Below are 21,202 nucleotides of genomic sequence, written 5' to 3' on the forward strand. Positions count from 1 at the left end.
AAGGCTCCATGGGCCTCCTAGGCACCCCCCTCCCCGAGGTGGGGACTGTAGGGATGTGATATTTAGTCATCCTGATGACCCGGGCAACAGAAGCTGCCCAGCGGTGCTACCACACAGTAAGCAAAATCCTTAATGACCATAACACAGCTCAGCATCAGTGTCAGCTGTGCAAACACATGGACAGTACGAAAGCAATCGTGTGCCTGTCAGGGTCACCTGTATGGACTTAAAGCTGCAAAACCAAACTCAGGTTATAGCGTATTTCATGTCCTTTATGTGAGGCTGCCCAACGCTGGTGTAAAATTGTTACTGCTGGCTGAAGTTCATCCGTCTCCCTAAAGTGCCCCCTGGAAAGTGCCTGTATGCGGGCCCACAATGACACCACCACTCTGTCCAAAGAGGAAAAATAAAATTCACATCTGGACTTTTTGAGCAGACTACCGATTGCCACGATTTTTCAACACGGTTGTCAAACAAACAATGAACTATCCTTTTCTTTCTCATATTTAGGCTATTGGGAACCTGTCTCTTCATTTTCAATACCTCGGCCTTCTACAGCACCTCATAGGAAGTAAAAGAAACTCTTTGGCCTTTCTAGTTCACTCTGGATACGCTTGTTCTTGCCATTTATTTTATTTGGATACTTAGAATCTCCTATTCAGAAGTACTGAGGTGCCAGGTCCTCTTGGGGACCTGTTACACCCAAGAATGACAGACATGGACCTGCATCACAGCCTAAGTTGGCCAACTTCCCATAATACCCAGGTCGAGCTCCCCACTGTACCAAAAGCTCAACTCCCAGCCTATTAGTAGCCTAGAAAAGTCTTCTAACCCATGACACGTTGCATCACTAGGAAGCTCTTTCATTATCGGCATCATCAAATACGGTAAATTCTTATCATTTGCAGTCATTGTGTTCTATAAAGCCTCTGAGACCTCTGAATTAGTGAGTACTGAACCATGTGCCCCGGAAGAAACTGTTCCAAGTACTGATTTGGGGATACAAATAAACTTCAGTGAGGAGACAAATTCACAAATACAGGAATCCACGAACAGTGAGGATTGACGAATCTGGTTATAAGACCTGAGGCCTGAGATACTGAAAGCACATTTTACAAGGGTTTCTTCTTTTGTAAAAGAGCTACTACGGTGTAGCCCAGGTAGAAAGAATTTTTCTGATTTCAGCACTTCATGCATACACTCCTTCCTTCCTTACCTTGGCAGTTTATACTATCAAGATTTGGCAGTCTGATTTCTAACTTGTCGGGTTTTTTGTTTGTTGTTTTAATGTGGACAGATCCTAAATGACTATTGATATTATCATAGACTGATTGATATTATCCCCTTTTCTCTTCTCTTAAGCTCCCACATATAGACTTGATTAACTTCAGAGAGGCTCCCTAAAAGAATCAAAAACAAGCCTCAATCAACATACCCTGCAGAAACTTCTTAACCAAAAAAAAAAAAAAAAACCTCTCTTTCACCAGGTTCCCGTGACTGCGACAGCTTGTCTAACACAAGCAATGAAGAGACTTGATATGTTAAAATTGCCACATACTGTCATCATTTTAGTTATATTAGAATTTTCCCAATGTATTTGACTCTTACCTCCTAAACTTATGACAACTCATTCTTTTATTAAGTCATACTCAAAGCTGCAAAGCAACTTTTATTATGGCTATATGACTTATTATTTTATTAAGGCAAACTAAAAGTTGCACAACAAAACTATCCAGGAGAGATACCTGGAAGAAACACAAAGTAAAAGCTTCCTTTGGGTTTGTTTGGGTAACCACCAGAGGTTGATGACAAGGCTGACTCCCTAAGGAGTTAAAAGGAATTTCACACGGCAGAACTCTTGTCAAATAAACCATCTGAAAGGGAAAGTTTTCATTTCATAATTGTCGTTTTGTAAGAAGTGTTGAAACCTTAAGGTAAAGTCATAGTTCTAAATCGGGTGGGAGAAGTGGTGACAACTGTGTTTTATGAAGCTCTTTCAAGTCTTCAAAGACTTTTATAAATAACATGACACAAAATACTTTTCAAAGCACACTATTCCCTGTAATTAACTCTGCGATGTATCAGAACAGATTTTATCACCCTCTTACAGAGGAAAATAAAGCACAAATGTTAACGAGAAGTAACTTTTTCTGGTCACAAACTTAGTAGGTGACAGGGATAGGACTTGAACTCAAGTCTCCAGAAATAAGCCAGAGCTGTTTTTACTACAACATTCACAGTTTTGGAATGTAGTTCATGGTTATTTATAGCAGAATTATCGTCTTAATTGTATTGTGTTTTGGTCAACATAAAGTTTAGTTTGCATTCCCTTCCAAATGGAAAGCAAAGGCAGGCTGCCCAGAAGTGTGAAAAAACCGTGGTGGGGAGGAAATTAGCCTGGGATTAAAATGTTGCCAAAGTCAAACAACAAATTGAGGGGGTTACCTCATTTCTACCAGGACGGAGATGACTTTTCAGGCAGATACATCAGGAAACACACAGAAAACGAACAAACAAACACACACACACATACACAACTGTGTTGAGTACAAGACAACAAACTTCTGAGTATTCCTAAACCCATTATTTAAATGAGAGCACTGAGATTTAGAGACAGATGATAAAAAACTTGTTCCAAGATCGTGCCCCCAGTACAGCCTTGAGGCGCTGACCCCTAAGCGCTCTTTAAACGACCCACACTACTCCCCTCACGCTCATGCGCAGACTTAATCAGCTGCAAGCAGGAAACAATGAACACTGCAAGTCTGTGGACTGGGAGGCTACTGCAAAGAGTTAAAAGTTTGGTATGCTAAAATGGAACGCAAAACTGACCTCCAAATACTAATAGGAATTAACATTTGTTGCCTTTGTCTTCGAAAGTTCAGAGGAAACAAATGAGAGCCTTCATTTTCGTCAAGATAGGCTTGGGTTTGTAAAAAAATATACTCAAACTCTACAGGAGACAGTACCTTCCAAATAGAGGGGGCAACCAGCCGCTGGTAAAAACTAGAAGGGCCGCCTCCAACCCGCCCCCCAGGCTGCTGGTTCTTATTAACCGCAGAGAAGGAAATAACGACTAGCAAACACACAGCACCAATGATCAAAGTGAAACCGATTTTTTTAAGTCAGCTGGCTTGAACTGACGAACACATGCCAACTAAAGCGCATAAAGACCAGCGGCCCCAACAGTGCTGTCATCCTAACCTAAGAGATTTAAAGGTCTAGGGAGATGAATAAAAGGAGACTTGAAGCAAAACAAAAAAGGAAAAGACCTTTGCTTTGCGGCGAGGCCTGCACTCACTCACTGCAGGAAGAGTGTGCCGTTTTGTTTTGGAAAGGGGGCAGGAAGTATACAGAGAGGAAAGAGCCGATCCCAGCTGCCCATCCTCAGCCATGTCCCGCGGTCCCGCACCACAGCCCTCCTTTGCCGCTGGCCAAGACCAAGGGGCTACAGGGCGCGGGCACCCCCCCGGCCGGCCCCTCGCCGCCGACTCCCAGGACAGCTTCCACTCCAGACGCTAGACCTCTCCCTCCGGGTGTCCTGGCGCTTCGGTTCCCACCAGGAGCCTCAAGTTGCCCCGCAAGAACAAGCCGCCTCGTCCGTCCTTCCAGGAGGACGCCCGCGTCCCGCTCCGAACCAGTCCACCCCTGAGCTCCCCGCAAGCCAGCCCTCGCCCTGCCCCCTTCTCCCGCACTCACCGCCGGGCGGCTCTGGGATCGCCCGCCTCGGGCCGGCCGGGCCCCGCTGGGGGCAGGGGCGGGACCACGGGGCGCGCGGGACCGGGCGCACTCCGGGGGCGCGCCGACGCGCAGGCGCCCTCGCGCCCGCGCTCCCGCACCGACCCCAGCCGCTCCGCACACCCACACGCACACACGGGCGGCGCGCGCCGAGCCGGCTCCGCGGCGGACGCGAGCGCGGGAGCGCGAGGAATCCCTGGAATGAGGCGCCGCCCGCCCTCTCCCGGGCTCCGCCGGGCTCCGCCGGGCCACGCCCCCGGGCCCGCCCCTCCAGCCCAGCAGGTGGGGGCCGGGCCCAGGTGAGACGGCGGGGAGGCGGGGGCAGGGCCTCGCGCGCCCGGGGGAGGCTCATTTCCCCTCCCCCACCCGCTCCACGCCTGACGGCAGCTCGCACCTACCCAACGGATGCAGACGTGCTCGGGCGGCCAACGTCCGCATGGGGCCTGGGCTGCGATCGACCCCGGGGAGCGCGTGGACCCAGCGCACGCGGTGTGCACCGGCCTCTGACGCACACCGGACCGAACCCCAGAGGCCCAGGCAGCGGGAACACAGCTTTGGTGCACACGCACGAACGTAAACGAACCTCTCGTGCGCGCCCAGAGGCTCGCCGCTCCGGGCCAGCACGCCCCCCCCTCCCCCGCACGCACACAGTAGGCTCTCGCATCCGGTGGACACAGCACACATGACCACGACGACCACAGTCGACCCGATCCATTACCCACTGTCCCTTAACCTCCCTGCCCCTTAACCGCCACGCAGCCGGCCAAGTGCCCGCGCATTCGCGCCGGACCTGCGGCACCTCCGCAGCCCTCGGCTCCAGACCCCCACGCGTCCCGCCTATCACGCAGAGCGGCTCGCTAAGCTGCCCAGGGAAGGCGCCCGGGGGTCGGCGTCCACGCCAGCTCAGCCGCCGGAGCGGCGCGCACGCCGGCGCTTCCCGTTTCCCGGGCTCCAAGCTCCACGGGCCGCCGACCTGGGGCACTGGTTCGCCCGCTCGTGACCCGCACACCCCCAGCCGCTCTGCCCGACAGGCCGGCGACCACACACGCACCTGAAGGGACAGGTCGCGCTAGCTTGGGGAAGTGAGCGCTCAGGTGCCACCGCGATCAGAACGGCTGCTGCAGCTCCCGGCTCTCAGACGCCGCTCAGCTGCCTCTCATTACAGCATTTTACACCCCGCACTCCACACACACCCCACGGGCGCACGGCAGCGTCTTCCCTCCCCCTCCCTCGCCCGGAGGAGGAAGTCCTAGTAAATGAAGTCAGTGTGGAAGGGAGGGAACCGAGGAGGAAGGGAGAGAGTTCGGGGTGGAAAGAGCCCCCTCCAGGCGCTCACACACCGGTGTTTGCTGTGTCTGGCACACTCCCGGAGTCCACAGCCCGGTCTGCTCCGGAACGTGCCCGGGAAGGGGCGGAGAGGAGGGGGCGAAACATTTCTAATCGGTGCAGGTTCTTATTACAGCGGCAGCGTAGACATGTGACCACGAAAAGAAAAGCCCTGTCTTTATTTTTTTGCTGTCATTCTCTGGAGATTTCGGGGTGTGGGTAGGAGGGGTGGGGGCCTGATCCTCCCCGGTCCCCGGCAGCCCTTGCCCCATTGTTTTCCCATACTGCCACAATTAAGAAAACATTTGCTTAACGTGCCCAGCCGCTAACTTCATAAAATAAATAGTCAGGGACTGGACTTCCTCTGGTTTGCTTGAAATGGCTTCATGTTGCTTGCCTTCTGGCTGTTCTCAGACCTCAGTCATCATTAGGGGTTCCTGCTATAGGGCTTTCCCTGGGAGACGGCTCTGCTGAGATGGAATGATAACGAAAACAAATACCGGCTTACATTAATGCTGGGGGGAAATGCTTTGCAGTTTTCAAACTGTTTTCCCATGTATTACCTCATCCAATTATATGGGGTCACAGCCTGTTATCTCATTGGATCTTAGCCCCGGGATGGGGAGCAGGACAGGTATAGATAGTTCCACTTTACAGTGAGATTAGCTTTACCTAAACCGCGGCGAGGCATTGCCTGAACCCGAGCCACGGTCTTGCGGCCCCCTGTGAAATACACTCTCCTGCTGTCCACACAGGGCCAATGGAGATAGGATGACCCAGGTGACAAGTTGACCCAAGCATAACCACACCTGTTCCCCTGGTTCCCAGATTAAAGTGCACAGATTAAAGCTCGGGGAGGTTCCCAGTCTTCCCAAAGACATTTTTACTTAGACTCCATTTGAGTTCATCAATAGTCTCAGACTAGGGGAAGAAATTCCTGAGAAAGATCCTAAAGAGGAGGTTTTCATCCTGCCACATTAGGACGCAGAATGAGGAAAGGGTGCGGACTGCTGGGGCAGATTTCGGGAAGTGTGACAACGGAGGAGGGGCTTTGGATTTGAACAAACCTGAATTTGAATCAAACCCCACCTCTGTCAGTTATGAAGTTATAACATGCCCAAAGTTATAACTTTGGGCATGTTATCAAGCCCAGTTTTCTCATCTGTAAAACAGAGACAATTCTTAATTTAAAGAGCTGTTGCAGGGACTAAAGACCAGACAGAATATCTGGTGAACATTCACATCTCTCCCCTTCTCTCTACCTCCCTTAAACCCAGTTTTGCTGGGGCACCATATACACAGACAGCCACCGTAATCATGGAGGGATAGGAAAATGATTTGTCTAGATAATGCAAATGAGTAATGGTAACAGTCACCATGCAACTGCACGTTTATAAAACGGCTCTGGGGTTTACAAAGTGTCCCCACATATCATTATCTCATTTGATCTGTATGACAGCTCTGCCGTTTGTGTACTGCAAAATGATTTCCATTTTGGGTCAAGGTGGAGGTCCTAAAGCTGCCTCTTTAATTTCCATCACTGCTTAGAGTGAGCCTTACTCTGCAGATAAATCATGGGGACAGAGGGCCTTTCCTCATGGATGTGACCAGTCTTCAACCTTTCCAAGGATTAATCTCGCTGCTTCCCTTACATCAGCATTAGTGTGACTTCTCCCTGGCCACATCTAACCAGGGTGGTTTCAGTCTGAATGTCTTGATCAAGCAGATGAGAGACACGCTCAAGCTACCGTAAGAAAAGGAAGGTATGCTGTCAAGACAGAAGTGCGCTGGAGGTGGAATGTGTCAGACACGGACCATCCGCACAAGGGAATGTAAACAGCAGCCTAAACGAGCGACTTCCACAGAGGCCTGCAGCAATAGAGGGGAATCTCGACAACAGTGAGTGAAAAAAGCAAGTCCCCAAAGATTACGCGCAGCGTAATATCCTATTTGTAATGTTACAAATACCATGAAAAATAATTGTGGTAGTACATGCACCTGCAATAAAACTATGTAAAAAAGAAGTAAGGGAAGGATGATGAGAGAATTCGGAATGATGGTTACCTGGGGAGGGGAACTGCACGGGGTGGGTGGCAGGGAACCATTGGTTAGATGTAGGTCATTGTCAAAGTCTTAGTTTTCGGTTGATGGGTTCACGGGTTCACTATTAAAATTAACTGCTTAGGGCTTCCCTGGTGGCGCAGTGGTTGAGAGTCCGCCTGCCGATGCAGGGGACTATGGGTTCGTGCCCCGGTCCGGGAAGATGCCACATGCCGCAGGGCAGCTGGGCCCGTGAGCCATGGCCTCTGAGCTTGCGCGTCCGGAGGCTGTGCTCCGCAGCGGGAGAGGCCACAACAGTGAGAGGCCCGCGTACCGCAAAAAAATAATAATAATAAATAAAATTAACTACTTAAGTGATAGTTGCACAGCAATGTGAATGCCACTGAACTGCACACTTAAAATGGTTAAAATAGTAAATTTTATGCTATGTATATTTTACCATAATAAAAAATATATTTAAGGAGGTAAAAGAAAAAATTGGGCAAACTTCTAAATTGAAAAACAAACAAACAAAAAAACTACTTTAAGTAAGTAACTAAAATGATAATAATAAGGAAGGCTGTGCATGGACCACTGATAAGAATGTGTTTCAAAGCAAGGATTTTATAAGTGCATCAGAAGTTTATTTAAAATAAATAAAAATAATCAAGAAGGTGAGTGAGTGGAGATAGAGAAGAAACAAGATGGACCCTGAGTCGATCACGGTTGAAGCGGAGGGAATGGGTATGGGGGCCGAGGGTTATACTATTCCGTCTACTCTTTTCTTTTTTTTTAAGCCCGGCAGCATGCGGGATCCTGGTTCCCCGACCGACCCACCGGGGATGGAACCCATGCCCCCTGCAGTGGAAGCCTGGACCGCCAGGGAAGTCCCTGTTCTGTCGAATCTTGCATAGATTTGAAATTTTCCATATTAATTAAAAGGGGAAGAAAGTTCACGAAAAGGCGGCTCTGGGAACCACGGTTCTGCCTCCCCCACAGGCCACAGAGTCGTTACCCAGACTCCCTCTCCGTTTCTCTGTGCCTCCTCGCAGTTTAATTCTTCCTCATTTATCTACCAAGGAGCCTCCCCTTCACTTTGGCTCCCTTATTACTGCCCCTACTCCCCCTTTTGGCTTTTGCCCCCACCAGTAACTGACTCCTTTCATGCCTTCATCATTCAAACTGCTCAGAGAGAAGATCTGATTCTTGTCTTTCTACCAATCCACAAAAATGGCCACAATCTGATTTACCTTGAAGTCCTGGGTCCACGATGGCCTGTAAAGTCAAGCGCGGTCCAGTGATGAAAACTGAGAGCGGGGAGAGGCAGAATTACAGGGTGGAGCGCACAGCTGCCCCATCAAGACAGATAATAACTCACACATGGAAAAGCCCTCAGGAGTTCAGTTCAGTGGGAATAAGGTCTTTGCCTTTCCATTTGCTCCTTCGATTTTTTAAGGCCTCCCCAGTTAGTACTGTAAAGACAGTTTTCTTTTCCACACCACATTCCCGATAAGTAGTTCACTTTTCGGGGTGTCTTCCCATGTCATACGCCATAGGGGTCATAAGGGAAACCCCAATGGCTGCCAATCTGAAATGGTCGCAGTGCACAGGGACTCTGATTGTTCTTCTAGATGCACTAACCTGTCTATGAAGAAAGTCTTTCTCTACCCGTATCCCTTTGCTTCTAACGTGCTCTTGTGAATCTCTCCTGGTCTTCCTTTCTTGATTTCTTCACTCCAACTCGTTCCGCAGAGAGCACAGATGTAGGTTCTAGTTCACACTCAGTCTCCCGGTGATAGTGTGAGCCTTGGAAGTCAGCTTGCAGCCCTGGGGCTAAGCCTCCACTTCTGGGAGGAGCTTAGACCAGATCACTTTCGGCACACAGGTTTCATCTTGAGCACCAGCTGTGCTTAAGCTCCCTTAAGAAGGCCTCTGAAGCTATTGTTGAGGTTCAATGAAAAAAGAATGTCAAGATTGATTAGTAATGTCTGCTGTGGGTGGGGAATAGGAACTGCTGAATCAGATGTTTGCCATTTTTGATCTAGAAGAGCTCTACAAATACCTTCTAGCAATCACATCTCTCTTTTCTCATAGAGAACAGGTGAATTTCTACTTTTCTGGGGGCCAAAGTAACTAGTGGGAAAACCCAAATGGTCTTATTTCAGTGAGAGAGTACAGAATAAGAAATAATCTAAAATAATGATACCTAACACTTAATGAGCACTTACTACGGCCCAGGCACTAAGTGCTTTAAGATAATTAAGCCTCACAAGAGCCCTGTGAGATAGGGACTGTAAATACCCCTACGAAGCAAATAAAGAAACTGAAGCATTGAAAGGTTAAATAACTTGTCGAGGTCTTAAAGATAATAAGGGCACAACCAGAATTGAACCCTGGCAGTCTGATTCTGGAGTCCATGTTAAAGTTTAGCCTGTCAGCCACAGCAGACACCCCCTGGGAACTTGCTAGTAATGCACACTCTCAGGCCCCCTCAGGCCTACTGAATTAGAATCTGCACTTCAACAAGCCCCCCAGATGATTCATATTCGCATTATGTTTTCAGCAGCACTGGTCTACATCGTATTGTCTCCTAGAAGGATATTAGCTGCCTTTGTTAAATGTTTACAGTACTCATGCACTTTGCTAAACATTATGCCTGCATAATTGCAATTAATCCACATAAAAGTCCTAGAAGGGAAATCCTATAAGATCAATGGATTGATCAATGTCAACATCCTGGCCGTGATATAGTGCTATCGTTTTGCAAGATGTTACTGGTGGGGTAAAGGGTATATGGGATCTCTCTGTATTATTTCTGACAATCGCATATGCATCTACAACAACCTCACAATTTAAAGCATAATTTAAAAATCCTATAATCTAAGTTTTATTTCTCCTACTTTTATTGTTGAGGAAACAGAAGCTTTAGAGAGGCTAAGTAAGCAGGCCCAGGGTAATTCAACTTAACAAATGAGGATGGAGGCCCTCCTGTGTGCAAGGAGGCTGGCTGCAGCAGTGAACACATTGCCCTCATTGAGCTATCAGTCCTGGGTGGGCAGTCATAATTCAAACCCAGAGCTGCTTGCCAAGTCCTCTAGTGCCCAGATTTCAGAGATATGGTCACAGGATCACAACGTGGTAAGTAACAGACCTGTGAATGGTTAAAACATTTGCAAAATTTCTAGGCAGATGTACATGAAGGCCTCTAACAGTGCCAGACAGGCAATAAGCACTCAATCCCCTTTCTTCTTTTCCGTCTCAGAGCGCAGAAGTGAGCCTCATCTCCACCATGACCCAGCAGGGATTTTACCCCCCACACACCTGGATGGAATCCCATGGTGGGGCCGCTGGAGTGGTAGTAACCTGAGCCTCGAGCCCCATGCCGAATTCCACGGAGAGCCTTTGCTCCAGGGCTGTGTTCCAAGGGAACGCACCATCTGAAACCTGTCAAGGAGTCAGCGGTGAGCTTTTTTCTGAATGTCAGCTCTTTTCACAGCATGGATCTGAATGAGTCCCCTTAAGCAAGACCAGATTTATGGCCAGATCAATTGCTCAGACCTCGGATCTCTAAGTGATATTTAACACTGGTCCAGAGATTGGCTTTGTCCTCACACAAGAAATTTTCCTTCGAATACTGTAAGGATGATTGCGCCTGGCAATCTATTCTTGTTGTCTTTCTTAGACACAGACTTCGGTGGGCTGGGGCGGGAGATAAGAAGAGCCATTTTCCGTAGAAAAGAATGTTGCAGATGCTGGATTCAAGGCCGGCTAGAGTTTGGCCACAGTTAACTACCTACCTCTCAGATGGAGAATGGTTTGAGCTGGGGAACTCCACCAAAAATAAGCATGGGTTTTTCTTCTGAGGGTGGATGCACTCAGAGGACATCATCTCAGAGAGAAATTCTTCAAACCGAGATTGCCACGTCTCTCCTGGCTCCAATTGCTTCTTTGGCATTAGCTCTTACAAGCATGTGCTGTACACAGGCAAGAAGAAAGTAAACAGGGAAGGAAGGAGCTCAGCATACTGGGTGCCAACCACGTGAAAGGCACTGTGCTGTGCTGAGCACCCTCATTTAATGCAGTGTGATCCTGTGAGAGAGCACTGATGACCCCATTCAGCGGATGAGGACATGGGGGCTCAGAGCAGGTAGAACATTGGCCTTAGTGCAACTACTTGAGCAGTGCCAAACCAGGATTCACACCACCTGGCCTGACTCCTCATTCAATAATCTTTCAACAGTATCACTCAGTTCACCCGGAAAAGACCCCTTTGATAATCCCTAAATAAATCACTGAATCTACACTCCTAGACCGACACTTCAATTCTGAAGGGAAGTATCTCCTCCTGGTTTCCCACTCCCTGTGGGCTACCATGTGGAATTGGAATTTAGTAGGGTCTTAACATCATTTCTGACATTGTTTGTCAAAGGGTGGAGAAGCCCTTGGCACATGAGAATGGCTGAGACTTCAGCGTCAGACAGACCAGGGTTCAAACCTTGGTTCTACCATTTTCTAGCTGCATGACACCAGGCACAAACGTGGACCCTGCTCAAACTTTCATTTTCTCACCTATACAACAGGGATGATTCCCACTTAGAAAGGTGCTTATGAGACAAATACTGACAGACAGATACAGAGAGAGAAAGACAAATATTGTATGATCTCCCTTATATGTGGAATCTTAAAAAAAAAGAAAAGGAAAGAAAGAAACCAAACTCATAAAAAAGAGATCAGATGTGTGGTTACCAGAGGTGGCGGGGGGAGGGGGAATGGGGTGAAGGTGGTCAAAAGGTAGACTTCCAGTTATAAGGTACATGAGTACTAGAGCTGTAACCCACACAGCATGCGCCATATAATTAACACTGCTGTATGGTGTATGTGGAAGCTGTCAGGAGAGGAAATCCTAAGACTTCTCATCCTGAGTCAGAAAAACACATTTTTTTTCCTTTTTAAAAATCGATTTGAGATGATGGATGTTAACTAAACTTGTGGTAATTGTTTCACGATATAGGTAAGTCGAGTCATTCTGCTGTACACCTGAAACTTATTCAGTGCTGTATGTCAATTACATCTCAGTAAAACTGGGAAAAAAAGAAAAAAGGAAAAGAAAAAGCCCTAAGTGAAAAAAAAAAAAAGGCAGCGTTTTTAAAATTACTAAGTACTTTATAAAGTATTAAAATTCTTTCATGGCTTTTTTTTCTTCCACTTCATCATTCGTCTGATTGACCCTACAGTTGATTACTTAGGACAGCTTTAAAATCCAGGTCAACCTTGCTTAGACAGATGAATTTGTATTAGCTTGTATTTTTTTTAAAAAAGTGTTTGTATACATTAGAACAGTCACATAATCAATAAAAGTGGGTCCCATTTCAAAGTCCAATGTGACCCCACTGCATGCCGCCCTGGAATACCCAGTAAGCAGACTGTGTTAGTATTTAAGATACCACAATGTACAAAGCTTTTTGAAGAATTTGAGACATATTGGTAAATAACTAGTTACCTTGGACAAACCACGTCTTCTTTATACTACGGTTACAGCTTCATATCCTTCTGAATCACACAGACAAGGAGGCATGATAACCTTTCCAGTGCTTACTGGAAGCACGGAAAGTGGGTTTGGGTCCAAAATAGATAAGGTTTCTGTACAGAGAGAAAAAAGAAGGGCAAAGGTATGTTTTTTGTTTTTTTTTCTTTCCATAGGGGGAGAGAGCTTCCCAAAGAATAGGAAGCTGATGGCCTGGGGTGGTAGGTGATGTCATTTCTGTACCTGGGAGGCTGCTTCAGAAGGGCTGCCCAGCCTGCCTTCCATCTGCCTCTCCCCAGCTCACTCCACCTCTCCAGCAACTCTGTGTGGATCCTGGGGTTGTGCTGTGAGGGTCCTTGATCTGATTAGGGCAATTCTTCCTCTCTCCCTTCCATCCCCCGCCCCCGCCACGCTTTTTCCCCCCTTCCCTCCCTTTCTTCCTTCGATCTAGAGCACCTTCTGTCTTACTGTTCTAGATATTGAAGATTCAACTGCCAATAACTCAGACAAGGTCCTGCTCCCGCGGAGCTAATGCTCTAATGGAGGGGCGCTGGGGAGGAGGTGGGAGAGACATGATTAGCCAGGAAACATGGTTTAAGTCATGTAAGTTAACTTAAAAGAGATCATTTAAAATAGTCATAAGATCAATGAAGAAAATAAAACAGGGAATGAAATAGAGAATGACCCGTTGAGGCAGCAGAGTGGCATCAATCTGACAGTGTGATCAGGGAGGATTCCTATGAGGAGGTAACGTTTGAGCTGAGACCTGAATGATGACAAGGAACCAGTCATACCACGATCTGGGGGAAAGACTTCCAAGCAGAAGGGACAGCAAGTGCAAAGGCTCTGGGGCAGGAGCAAGTCTCCTGTGCTTGAAGAACTGAGTGAAGGCCAGGGTGGCTGGACCATAATAAACGGGGGAGAAGAGAGGATTGAGATAAAGCTGGGGCAGTGGACTGGCTATGGGAGGGAGTCCAGACTTTATTCTACAGGCAAAGGGAAGCTATTTGAGGGGGGGATACGATTTGGATTCTTTTCTTTTTTTTTTTTGCGGTACACGGGCCTCTCACTGTTGTGTCCTCTCCCGCTGCGGAGCACAGGCCCCGGACGCGCAGGCTCAGCGGCCATGGCTCACGGTCCCAGCCGCTCCGCGGCACGTGGGATCATCCCGGACCGGGGCACGAACCCGCGTCCCCTGCATCGGCAGGCGGACTCTCAACCACTGCACCACCAGGGAAGCCCTGGATTCTTAAAAGTCTCTCTGATGGCTGCGTAGAGAATAGACTATCGGGGGTGGGGGGGGGGTGGTCTTACTCCTTCCGGGCTGCTATAACACAAATACCATAGAGTGGATGGCTTAAATGACAAACGTTTATTTCTCACAGTTCTGAAGCCTGGCAAGTCCAAGGTCAAGGCACTGGCATATTTGGTGTCTGGCGAGGCCTGGCTTCTTTGTTCTTAGATGGGCATCTTTTTGCTGTACCCTCACGTGGCAGAAGGGGCAGGGGAGCTATCTGGAGTCTCGTATAAGAGCACTAATCCCATTAATGAAGGCTCTGCTCTCATGACCTGATCACCTCCTAAAGGCTCCACCTCCAAATGCCATCACACTGGGGAGTAGGTCTCCACATATGAACTGGGGGAGAGGGCGTAAGCATTCAGTCTATAGCCGGCAGGGATAGAGGAAGGAGATAAGTTAGGAGACTTCTGCAATCTTTCTGATGAGAGAGGATGGAGATTCCAAAGAAAATAAGAGACTAACGAAGACAAGTGGACAGATCTGAGGTATAGTTTGGAGATAGATGTACTAGGTAAGGTAACATCAGCTACTGAACCAAATGACCCCAAAAACTTAGTGGTTTTTGACATAAAGTCCAAACAGTGAGCAGTTCTAGAAGAGCAAGTGGCTCTCCTCCAAGTGGTGACTCGGGGACCCAGGATCCTCATCTTGTGACTCTGCCAACCCCTGGGGCCCCAGAATCCTTTGAGGATCCTCTCCATCCAGCGGACAGATGCAGAAGGACACGGGGGCCTGCTGTGGCACAGATCATTCCACTTATATCTCTTGATGAGAGCTAGTCACGTGACCTCACCCAAATGACAGGAGCTAGGAAATGTAGTCCCTGTTTAGCCAACTACTTCCCATCAATGGTCCTACGCTGTGGAAAGGGGACAGAGATTTGCATCCAGCTGGCCATTTCTGTCATGGCAGGGTTGGCAGACTTTTTGGTGGATTGCACGTAGGGGTTGGAGGAAAGCAAGGTACCCAAGATGACTCCTTGGCTTTTGGCATGAGCAAGGTGAAAGGTGGGCTTTAAGTGAAATGGGAACTTCGGGAAGGAGGAGGTTTATCCTGGGAGCAGGAGGAATTAAGACTTCCACTTTGGACATATGTAATGTGAGCTGCCTCTGAGATATCCAAAAGGGACTGTTGGAAAGGCAGTTGGGTATATGAGCCAGGACTGCAAAGGAGGTGTCAAGAGTGAAGATTTAAATATTGCATTTTCCCTTTTCCCGGTGGCTTCTGATCCTGGTACAGGTCCCCCATTGCCCTTGATCCTCAATGCACTAACTACATCAGCATAAATTCACTCCTCCTTAGAGATAATGTTTATCATTCCACTACGCATGAAATGGCTTTTACTATTACATGCATTCACTCATCCAACACTTTATTGAGTGTCTATTATGTGCTGACCACTAGTGATTAGCAAGGAAGAAGACGTAGTCTCTGCCTCATGAAGATTTATTCTAGTAGGAGAAGATAGATAATAAAGAAATAAAGGAGTAAGTATAGGGCATCAGGTACACTGAAGAGAAACAGGGCAGGGTGAGTAAGAAAATACTAGAAGCAGGAGGACTTCTGTAGTAAGAAATACATGAGCAGAAACTGGAAGGCAGTTGAGGGAGCAAATCGTGTGTCTCTAAGGGGGGAGGATGTGCCAAAGCAAGGACCAAGCAGGTGCAAAGACCCAGAGGCAGAAGAGGGCCTGGCGTGTTTTGAAACCAGCCAGGAGGCCAGGGTAGCTGGAGAGGGGTGGGAGGGGAAGACTGGTAGCGATGAGGTCAGAGAGATGGACAGGGGGCAGGTCATGCAGTAGCCAAAACAGATTTTTTTTCTCCCCAACACCTTCATGTAACTGGAGAAGGAGGGAGAAAAACACTATTTCCGGGTACAGAAATCTTTGCAAAAAAAGTAACACACAATCAAGGACTTCCTGTGCAGTTCCCCAAATGAAACACCTTCGAAGTGGAGGATTTGCGACCAAAATGAGAAAGGGTCACAGTTTCCTACTGCGAAGTATAAGACACACAATCTCTCCTCCTGCAGTAGGTTTGCTGCAGTTAATTGCAGTCACATGTGAAGAGCTGCAGGGGAGTGTTTGAAGCCAGCGCCATCAGAGACCGGGACAAACACCCCCCAGCACTCCTGCTCCCAGCAAAACCAGTTGTGTGATCGGCCCAGGAGGACGGGAACAGAAGAGTGCTGCGATGATAAATACTATGTTTTCTGAATTTCAGCTCCAAAATCTGAGCTCGAGGCCTTTTATTGGCTTCTTTTTATAGACATCAGAAGCAGCTGATTTCAATGAAAAAACATTTTTTTTCCAGGAAGAAAAAAATTTTCTGTTTTCTCTGTTCAGTTACTGTGCGTGGTTCCCTCCTGATCTGCCCACTGCAGTGAGGCCGTGGAACCAAAATAGCCAGGGTGGAGGCTGGGAGTTTTATCTCTGCTCTGGATCTCGGTGGGACCTGGCAGGACACTGCCGCTGCCCGCAGTAACTGCAAACATGTGGGCGGGGCTTTCTAGCTGATGCTCCTGAGGTTGTCTTATTTAATGCTGACATCCCTAGAACTGGGCCCGTTTTCTCTGATCCACAGTGGAGTGTGTATACTGGACTGGGTTTTGGCTCCCCAGCATCTAGAGGTTTAACCTATTTGGGAGAGACTCTCCATTGGCTGGGTCTACAGAAACCAAAGGGGGCCACATGGTCCCTCCCTGACAGCCAGGAGGTAGGGGGATGAGCGAGGCTCAGCCAACTGGACGTTCCTGCCAGGGTTCTTCCTTCTTGAGACAGTGATTTGAAGGCTTGGTGGTGGCAGCCATGTCAAGAGTCCTGGGACTCCAGTGCCCGGGCTGAAGTGGTGAGTGCAGCGCCAGGACAGCCAGGGCTTCTTCCCTTCCTGAGCTCCTGACCACATTCTGAGTCTGAATCTCTAGCCTCCCATCTATTCTTTGGCCACCCAATACCCATCCTATAACCTCTCTTTCTGCTTATATTAACCAGAGACCTTTTCTGTTGACTATAACCCAGAACCCTGGCCTACTCTTAAGTCATCTGCAGACCCCCATTCATGAACAAAGATTCCCCGGGACTCCCAGAGTTCACTTATATTGTTTTTGTTCTCATGTCGCTCGAATATGGACACCATAAAACTCAACGCAAGTCCCTTAGAGGCTTGCAGCTTTCTTTTTCTTCCAGTCTTACGGAGATATCATTGACCTATATGTATAAGTTTAAGGTATACAGCATCGATTTGAGTTAAGACATCATGAAATGATGACCACAATACATTTTCAACACCCGTCATCTCATACAGATACAACGTTAAAGAAATAGGAAAAAAACCACTTTTTCCTCGTGACGAGAACTCTTAGGATTTGTACCTTGTTAAAAGGCTTGTAGCTTTTTTTTTTTTTTTTGGCCACACTGTGCAGCTTGTGGGATCTGAGTTCCCTGATTAGGGACTGAACCCGGACCCTCGGCAGTGAAAGTGCTAAGTCCTAACCACTGGACCGCCAGGGAATTCCCTGGCTTGTAGCTTTTAAGCAATTATGAAACACAAACGTATTTGCAAGCTAAACATATGCAATGCCACTAAGTCAGCAATGTTGAAATCAACAGCATTAACTTAATATGACAGATGATGTTGTTCTGTGAAACTAAATACGTTAGCAGTGTGAATATGGAACTCACCTCTGGGCTCGTGTGTGTGTATTTTCTTACTACCGTGGGCCCCTTGGCGACTTAACTCTCCTGCCTTTTCTCCATTCAAACCACCAAGAACGCTTCATTCATCCAGCTTGTGTTGGGGTCCTCGGCTCTTTATTTTGCATGGTCACATCATTCACTACTGAGGACCACTGATGTCCGTTTGGCTTAGGCTGGGACAATTACAATGATTCTACGCCGCCTAAATGCCACTGTAAACACATATGCAAATGCAGGGCCTGAAATCAGCTAGAAAGGTCACCCAGATGACCCAGTATTTGCTTATATCAAATGTTTAAAGATTAACATAAAAAATACCAGAGTTTAAAAATTCTCATAGAAAACTCATAACTTCCTAAGACTACATTTGTAAACCTCAGTTTCAGAAACCTCGACAAAGCAGTTAGGAGCACAAGCTTTAGAGTTTAAAAAAAAATCCTAGTTTTGAATCCTAACCCCACCCTTTAATAGTCTTGGAATCTTGGGCAAGTTAACTCCTTTGAATCTTAATTTTCTCACCTGTAAAACGGAACAATAATACCTATCTCTTAGAACAGCTGTATTTCACAAGATAATTACGTAACTATTCAATAAATGGTAGTAATTATTGTTACTGGCATCCTAATTGACATTCAAATTGGTTAACATATTTGCCCCAGTTCAGACAGCCACTAGTCACAGAGACAGAACTGGAACCCAAATTTTCTCAACACCTAGCCCTTTGCTTTTAATACCATCTGTGTAGATCGTCTGAGGGATTTACACTGCAGGAAGTCACTCAGTCCCCAGGTTAATTCCATTGAAGGTCCTTCTAAAAAAACTGATCTCATTATTCCCCTGCTTGAAAACTTCTGTCTGTCTCCTATTCGTTACACCTGTGGTTCTCCACATGGGGTCCCCTCATCAGCAGGGACAAACACAAATTCTCAGGCCCCATCCCAGACAGACTCAGTCAGAAACTCTGGCAGTGCGGCCCAGCAATCTGCATTTTAACATGCACCCCAGATGATCCTGAAGCATGCTATGGTCTGAGAATTGCTGCTTTCTAGAAACAAGTCTAGACTTCTTAGCACGGCATTCAAGGCTCTTCCTCTTCTGGTCCCAGCCCATTTTTCTGGCCTTTTCTTCTAACACTCCTAAAACACTCTTATGCTCCAACACCATTAGACTTTCCTCTCTGTCTTAAACTTGACAGGCCCTTTTAGGCCTTGGTACCTGCAGTGCAGTTCCCTGTACGAGCATTTCTTCAAAAGATCTCTTTCTCAGTGGAGCCTTCCCTGATTGCCTCAAGGCTGGATTTGCAGCTTTGCAGACTATTTGTCATACTTCCATCACACACAGCATGCAACCCTTGGGGACTGGCTTCTTTCACTCAGCGTGATGCCCTGGAGAGCCATCCAAGCTGCTGTGTGTATTAACAGCCCATTCCTTTTCCTGCTGAGGAATACTCCACGGTGTGCACGGACCAGTTTGTTTAACCATTCACATGTTGAAGGACATCTGGACTCTCTCCAGTCACTGGCTGCTACACACAAAGTTGCTGTGGATGTTCCTGTACAAGTGTTTGTGGGAACCTGCCCACTGTCTTGAACCCTTTCTGTGACTGGGGAATTCCCTCCTTTAGAGTCCTGCTCACTGAAGACAGAGCCAGAAAAACTCATTTTCGCAACATGCATCTGGGGAGCAAGTTCTGTCCATCAGACACAGCCATGCAAGGTTTTGTTCACAAGTGAGCAGGGTGAGGAAGCAGGCACTCCAGGGAATCATGTTAAGACAAGGATGAGAGCAGAGGCAACCGGCTTTGGGGGCAGCACTGGTGGGGGCTGGGTGTCCATGTCACTGCAGCTCGTGAGCTTCAGTGACTATACCAGCTGGGCTGCGGCAGTGGGGTCTTTGCTGAAAGTCCCGTGGGGTGGTTTGGGTATTGTTTCTGGTCCTGTAGCCTCCAAGCCCCCCTCTCTGGTCCTCTTGGAAATATCTAATATTCTTTTACAAATTTATTTTCGGCTCAAATAAACTTGAGTCGATTCTGGGTTTTGTGTGTGTGTGTGTGTGTGTGTGTGTGTGTGTGTGTGTGTGGTACGCGGGCCTCTCACTGTTGTGGCCTCTCCCATCGCGGAGCACAGGCTCTGGACGCGCAGGCTCAGCGGCCATGGCTCACGGGCCCAGCTGCTCCGTGGCATGTGGGATCCTCCCGGACCGGGGTACGAACCCGTGTACCCTGCATCAGCAGGTGGACTCTCAACCACTGCGCCACCAGGGAAGCCCCGATTCTGTTATTTGCAATTAAGAACCATAACCAATCTCCCTCCCTAGCCTCATTGCTAGCCACTCCTAAACTTAGTGCTCCAGCTCTACTAAGCTCCCTCCAGTTTCCCAAATATTCAGAGCGGCACGTACTTCCCCTATTACTGTACTAACATTGCCTGTTTACTTATCTGTCTCCCTCCAGGAACTGTAAACCGGTATCTCCAGCCTGTGTCACACTTCTATTGCCCTTAGTATATGTTCAGTCAATCTTCAAATGATAATTCAAATGATTACTCATCTTTATCTTTGATGAGATAAGAACAATGCCTGTGACTAGTACTATTATGGTCACTTTGCCGCTCTGAACTAAAGTTTCCTCATCTATAAAATGGAATAACACCACTAAGAGAAGGACAGTTGAAAAGTCAGTGGCGACCACAACAGAAAACCAACATCCCGATTTTAAAAACTAGTCAAGGGGAACTTCCCTGGTGGCACAGTGGTTAAGAATCCGCCTGCCAATTCATGGGACACGGGTTCGAGCCCTGGTTCGGGAAGATCACACATGCTGCAGAGCAACTAAGCCCATGCGCCACAACTACTGAGCCTGTGCTCTAGAGCGCGTGAGCCACAACTACTGAGCCTGCGAGCCACAACTACTGAGCCTGTGTGCCACAACTACTGAAGCCTGCACGCCTAGAGCCCGTGCTCCGCAACAAGAGAAGTCACCACAATGAGAAGTCCGTGCACTGTGACAAAGAGTAGCCTCCGCTCACCACAACTAGAGAAAGCCCGCGTGCAGCAACGAAGACCCAATGCAGCCAAAAATAAAATGATAAATTTATAAAAAAAAAAATTGGCCAAGGACTTGAATAGATATTTCTCCAAAGAAGATATACAAGTGGTGAATAAGCACATGAAAAGATGCTCAACATTACTAATCAGTAAGGAAATGTAAATCAAAATCACAGTGAGCTACACCTCACACCCATTAGGATCGCTGTTTTTTTTAAAAAAGAAGTAGAAAAAAAAAAACCCAGAAGACAGAAAACAAGTGTTGGTGAGGATGTGGAGAAATTGGAACCCTCGTACACTGACACTGGGAATGTAAAATGGTGCAGCCTCTATGGAAAACAGTACGGTGATTACTCAAAATTTTAAAATAGAACTATCATATGATCCTGCAATCCCACTTTTGGATATTTACCCTAAAGAATTGAAAGGAAGGCAATTCTGACACATGCTACAACATGGAGAAACCTTGAGGACATTATGTGAAGTGAAATAAGTCCGTCACAAGAGGACAAACACTGTACAATCCCACTATACG

The 21,202-nt window shown here is 47.5% G+C and overlaps 1 protein-coding gene across 2 annotated transcripts in view; it reads right to left on the reverse strand.

The window, feature by feature from the left end:
* Nucleotides 1-12,707, reverse strand: part of VGLL4 (vestigial like family member 4) — a 159,232-nt gene extending 146,525 nt beyond the window's left edge. Inside the window, exons 1-3 of one of the 2 annotated variants that reach the window (XM_079933872.1) lie at nucleotides 12,605-12,707; nucleotides 10,902-11,078; nucleotides 8,746-9,042 (exon numbers count right to left, since the gene is read on the reverse strand). Coding sequence is in view for 1 of the 2 variants with exons in the window: in XM_079933870.1 (XP_079789996.1) it covers nucleotides 3,700-4,090 (391 nt within the window). In the remaining variant the exon portion in view is untranslated. Of the gene's footprint in view, nucleotides 1-3,699; nucleotides 4,273-8,745; nucleotides 9,043-10,901; nucleotides 11,079-12,604 lie in introns of those variants that run through there. The other variant, XM_079933870.1, reaches the window with a different exon arrangement.
* Between the last annotated feature and the right edge of the window lie 8,495 nt (nucleotides 12,708-21,202).

This window comes from Stenella coeruleoalba (genome assembly GCF_951394435.1).
Source record: "Stenella coeruleoalba genome assembly, chromosome: 10".
Classification (NCBI taxonomy): domain Eukaryota; kingdom Metazoa; phylum Chordata; class Mammalia; order Artiodactyla; family Delphinidae; genus Stenella; species Stenella coeruleoalba.